Source organism: Octopus bimaculoides, chromosome 19 (assembly GCF_001194135.2).
Source record: "Octopus bimaculoides isolate UCB-OBI-ISO-001 chromosome 19, ASM119413v2, whole genome shotgun sequence".
NCBI classification, from domain to species: Eukaryota; Metazoa; Mollusca; class Cephalopoda; order Octopoda; family Octopodidae; genus Octopus; species Octopus bimaculoides.
The window spans coordinates 47,965,918-47,971,708 of record NC_068999.1 but is presented as its reverse complement, the minus strand read 5'-3'; the positions used below and the strand labels follow the sequence as shown (position 1 = coordinate 47,971,708).

The window sequence follows — 5,791 nt, the reverse complement described above, 5'->3', positions numbered from 1 at the left end:
ACTGGAATGATCAAAATAACATTTTAAATAGAAATAAGCGAGATATTAGGTGAAAAATTAGCAAACCTCATTTGAATATCAGAGAAATATATCTAGTAGAAATAGCAAAAAGGTTAGATATTTGTAAATATTGACAAATAATTACGAAATTTGTAATTTCTAAGTGATCTCATATGAGATCACTGGTAGGTAATGGGTTAATTAGCTTTAACATTTGACCCTCCACTCTTGTAATATATGTTTGTATTAACGATATGCTAGCGGTGTCAAGTAATCGACTATAAATCTCAGTTTGAGGAAAAGAGTTTTGTACCTACTTGAGATTGTAGTAATGATAAAAAACAGATGATTTTGGAACTGCTGGACTTAGATATATAAAGCTATTGGAGTTATCTTCTTTCATTGTTTGAAGGATCAGCTGAAGGTTACATTCACCTTCTTTTATTTGATCTGCAAAGACATAATCCAATAATATAATAAATGATATAAGGATATACTACAAAACTATGATATCAATAATGTACAAAGATCTCTGTCCAGTTGGTGTTCTTTATACACTGTGCCAGCCTCTCTTGTTTCCCCATCCATACCTGCAACCTCTCCACCAGCATGTCATCTCTTTTCCATCCTACTGTTTATTGTATCATTCTTTCTACTCTGCTGACATCCGCTACTTCACCAACCCATACATGGCACTCCAGATCCACTCATTCCTATCCACCTTTGTACCTTAAAGGTTCACTCTGGTACCTCATTTCCATTTATATCACTTTCCAGCTTCATCTTCCAACCCTCTTTTCTAAAATGTGAGCAATCATGTGACTCCTCCATGGCACGAAACCTGTTCCCTTCTGGTCCGTTCTCTCAAACCCCACTCCTCTCTACCTCTTATTTTCCTAGCACAAAGCCTAGGGCTCATGGAGACTTGTGAGTGGATTTGGTAGATGGAAACTAAAAGAAGCCTGTTGTATATAAGTGTTTGTGTAGGTCTTTATGACTGTTTTTGTGCCTATACACCTGTTTATGTCCTGGTAACTAAGCAGTTCAGCAAAAGAGAACAACAGAACAAGTACCAGGCTTAAGAAATATATTAGAACAGGGGCCGATTTATTTGACTAAAACTTTTGAAGGTAATGACCCAGCATGGCTGCAGTCTAATGAGTGAAAGAAGTAAAAAAAAATGAGACAATTTTCTAGTTATTTTCTTTGTGCCTCTATCATGTTGACATACATTTACAAAAAGGTATATTTTTTTCTCTAAGTACACTTTCAATTTTCTGCGTCATCGTCATTGTCGTCATCAATTAACATCCCTTTTTCCAGTGCTGGCATGGGTTGGATGGTTTGACTGAAAACTGGTAAGCTGGGGGACTCCACCAGATTCCAATCTGATTTGGCATAGTTTCTTCAGCTGGATGCCCTTCCTAATGCCAACCACTCCAAGAGTGTAGTGGGTATTTTTTACATGGCACCAGCATGGGTATAAAAGCACCTATATTATCACATTATCTCTGATAATGTTGCACATTCCAAAATGAATAAAAAGAAAGAAGTTTTAAGAACATTTAGTAACAAAATCATTATATCTGGTCAAAAATATAATATTTAAGTACAATTTACCATGTGTTTTATTTGTTAAATGTGTATATCTTCTCTGTCGCATGCATTGCTTTTTCTGTTTTGACCAATATTGATCTGGTTTTTCATCATAACTTTCAGTTTCCTTAAAAATATAAAGAGAAGATTATGCATTTCTAAATAGACAAAAGGATCTCTGTTATACATACATGCATTTTTGTATTATGTGAATGTGTGCGTGTGTGTGTTTGTCTTTTGTTTTGCTTACGTCTAGTCTCTTGCTACTTTGTGTTTCATTTGTGGGTGCACAGGATCTTGAGGCAAGTTATGACATCAGAAAAAGATAAAATATTATCATCAGGAGTGGCTATGTGGTAAGAAGCTTGCTTCCCAACCACATGGTCCCGGGTTCAGTCCTATTGTTTGGCACCTTGGGCAAGTGTCTTCCACTATAACCTCGAGCTGACCAAAGCCTTGTGAGTGGATTTGGTAAATGGAAACTAGAAGAAGCCCATCGTATATGTGAGTGTGTATATATATATATATATATATATATATATGGGAGAATATACAAATAATAACAACAGACGAGGACAGGTGGTGTAAATAACAAAAGGATGTATTAGTATGACACTCGGGAATACGGAAAGTCTTTGACGTTTCCAGCTACGCTCTTCAACAGAAAGAATACGGAGCTCATCATCATCATCGTTTAACGTCCGCTTCCCATGCTGGCATGGGTTGGACGATTTGACTGAGGACTGGCAAACCAGATGGCAGCACCAGGCTCCAATCTGATCTGGCAGAGTTTCTATAGCTGGCAGTGTGTGTCTGTGTTTGTCCCCCCAACATCGCTTGACAACCGATGCTGGTGTGTTTACATCCCCGTAACTTAGCGGTTCGGCAAAAGACTCCGATAGAATAAGTATTATGCTTACAAAGAATAAATTCTGGGGTCAATTTGCTTGACTAAAGGTGGCGCTCCAGCATGGCCGCAGATAAATTACAGAAACAAGTAAAAGAGTAAAAGAGTAACTCGACTATTTTATTGAGTATTCTTTTTTTTTCTGACACTGACAGTCAGAACTGAACACATTTACATATGTATGTATGCATGTATGTATAAAGTACAGCTTCATGGGAGTTCACTTTATGTGAGATTGTGTATGTATAATCTTGACAACCACACAAACAAACACACTAGCACATGCACACACACACACATACACACAAAATACACACTCATTGATTGTTGAAGTAATCAATTTCAAATCTTACAGTTTTTGAATGCTGTTTATTCGTAGTCTCCCTTCCTTCTGGCTGTGATTGACATTTTGGGAGACGAATCTCTTCTGTGGTGGAAATTTTATTTTCTGAAGAAATACTAGAATCCTTGATCTCTTCCTCAATGTTAACAGCTTGTTTGCTTTGTGATTTGTCATTATGTAATTTGGGCTGAAATGTGAAAATAATGCTACATAATTTACAATTTAAGCAAAATATTTATTGTGAAATAATAAAAACAGTAACACATGCTAGGGTTATCTCTACAGATATTCTAAAGTAATTATGAGAGTTAGGTATGAGTCTTGTTGTGAGAGTTAGGCATAAGACCTTTGTGCTGTGTTTGAGAGGACCCATTAATCCAGTCATAGAAACCATGTCAAAACTGACACTGGAACTTGATGTAGTCCTGTGGCTTGCCAGATCTTGTCAAACCATCCAGCCCATATCAAAATAGAATACAGATATTAAATGATGATGATGATGATGATGATGATGACGACGACGATGATGATGATGACGATTATGATGATGGTGATGATGATGATGATTAAAGTTTGTATTAAAAAAAGAACACAAAATAGGTCAGTGATATCATACCATCAGTGCAAAACCAGGGACATTATGTATTAAAACTTTTAAGGCCTTCTGTTGCTTTATAACCAACTGGTTGTCTTGGATGTTTGGTGTTTTAGGGAAATAATTGAGGTATTGTGGCTTTGGCTTCTTCACTTCTTCATTAGTCTTAGAGTAAGGAATATGAGGTCTTTTGGTAGTCATTCTGATTTGGGGTTGTAATCAGACACCTAAATATTAAAAACATGTTTCATTAAGAAAATCAAATATTTATTGTCATGAAGGTATTTCTGTAAATTAACTTTTGAAGCCAAAGTTTTTAAAAAATAGACACCACTGCTTGATAACCGGTGCTGGTGTGTATATGTCCCCGTAACTTAGTAGTTCGGCAAAGAGACTGATAGAATAAGTACTTGGATTGGTTCATTTGACTAAGAAATTCAAGACAGTGCCCCAGCATGGCCGTAGTCTAATGAGTGAAACAAGCAAAAGATAGAAGATTATCATTATTATTATTATAAAATAAAACATGGTCTGTTGTCTTCTGCTGAACCGGGGTCTTCCCTTGACCCTAGGCTCACAGCAGGTCCTCATCTCATGGCGTAAAATGTGTGCGGAACCTAGCAACACTATTTTCTGAAGTTCTCCCACATTAACAGTGCAAGGGTATTTGTTGAGCTGTTTATTATTATTATTATTATTATTATTATTATTATTATTATTATTATTATAACTTGCACATAATCATTATTCAAAATAGTAAAATCCTTGATAGTATCCCATAGGTATCACTAATATAAAATTGGAGGGCACAATAAAAAATTCGCTTAGGCTACTCTACAAAGTAAAAGTAGTATTTTCTGATACTTTTGATTTGTATTGCAGTAGGATTAAACATAGACCTGACAATTTTATTTTTATAGAACTTTCCAATTTCCTACTGATAACGAACAAAATAATATATATTAAGATTATACAGATTTCTTCATGTTGTATGTACAATGATGATATACAAGATTTTTTAGGTATATCTACACAAAAGCCCCCACCCCTCCGACTTTGTTTCCTCATATCTTCCAGAAAAATTAATATCTTTTATCGTTTACTAAAAATACGCTTCAGATGGTGTAGATTCTGATTATATTGGAATTCATTGTGAAAAAGAAAAATTCCGTGCGTGGGGAGAGGAGTTTCGGAAAATTCACATGAATCGGTTTTGTTTCCTGATAACTTTTTTTTTTTAAATGGGTATTTCTGAATAAAATTTTCTACATGTATCTTTCAGAGTGTGTAGATTACGATTATATCGGAATTTAATAGGAAAAACAAAAAAAAATTAATGGATTCGCACACATACATATAGACATACATCACATATATACAAAATGAAACTTGAAATTTGGGGAAAAAATATGATGTGTCAGTATGTATGTGTGCGTGATCATCATTTTTCTTTTCACATCAAATTCTGATATAATCGTAATTTTCGCACTCTGAAAAGCATTTGTAGAAAATTTCATGACAAAATATCCATTTTTCCGAAAGTTATGAGGAAACAAATCGAATTTTCTGAAATTCTTGTCCCCAGTCTTGGAAAAATATTTTTCATAACCAATTTCAATATAATAGGAATCTACACCATCTGAAGCATATTTATAGAAAATTTTACTTAAAAATATTTATTTTTCTGGAAGTTATGAGGAAACAAAGTCGGGGTGGGGGTGATCACTTCAGTAGTTATGCTCCGTAGTTATGGCAACACGTGCGCGTGTTTACATACATACATGTATACATACGTACGTGTGTGTGTGTGTGTGTGTGTGTGTGTGTGTGTGTGTGTGTGTGTGTGCGCGCGCGCGCGCGAAAAATCAATTAAAGCTTTTATTTCGAAACATAAAATTTGGAGTCATTAACATAAAAGGTGCGCGACAATTAAATGTGATTAAAGACGCACAATTGCTTCGTAAGCTAATCGATATGTCAATTAGGTTAATTGCAATATTTCTACCAAGTTATATGAAACGAGATGTGCATCACGATGACTGTCATATACCAATAAGTGGTCTTTGATATCGAAAAGAAATATAATTACCTTAGTAGTAGCGTCATAAACTGTATTCGGAAGCAAGTTCCATGTTGTAATTAGCTGTTGCTAGGTAGCAATATGTAAATATTGTTTTTTCCCAGAATGCAAGTGTATTTTTCTTTAAAAAAAACAGCATTTATTTCATCGATCTTTTACGTAGATAAACATTGTTTTTTCTTTTGAGATGTATGAATATTAATATCTAAGAGTGTGCAAATGTAAGTAGCCAAAGATATCCTCTTCGTGACGAATAGCTTAAAGGCGGGT

General features: G+C 34.9%; 1 protein-coding gene across 2 annotated transcripts in view; it reads right to left on the bottom strand.

The window, feature by feature from the left end:
- Positions 1 to 5,722, bottom strand: part of LOC106877012 (dynein axonemal heavy chain 6) — a 61,133-nt gene extending 55,411 nt beyond the window's left edge. For both annotated transcript variants that reach the window (XM_052974731.1, XM_052974732.1), the window contains exons 1-5: positions 5,531 to 5,722; positions 3,463 to 3,668; positions 2,857 to 3,033; positions 1,621 to 1,723; positions 318 to 450 (exon numbers count right to left, since the gene is read on the bottom strand). In XM_052974731.1, coding sequence (XP_052830691.1) covers positions 318 to 450; positions 1,621 to 1,723; positions 2,857 to 3,033; positions 3,463 to 3,642 — 593 coding nt within the window. In that variant the 5' untranslated portion in view covers positions 3,643 to 3,668; positions 5,531 to 5,722. The remainder of the gene's footprint in view (positions 1 to 317; positions 451 to 1,620; positions 1,724 to 2,856; positions 3,034 to 3,462; positions 3,669 to 5,530) is intronic.
- Between the last annotated feature and the right edge of the window lie 69 nt (positions 5,723 to 5,791).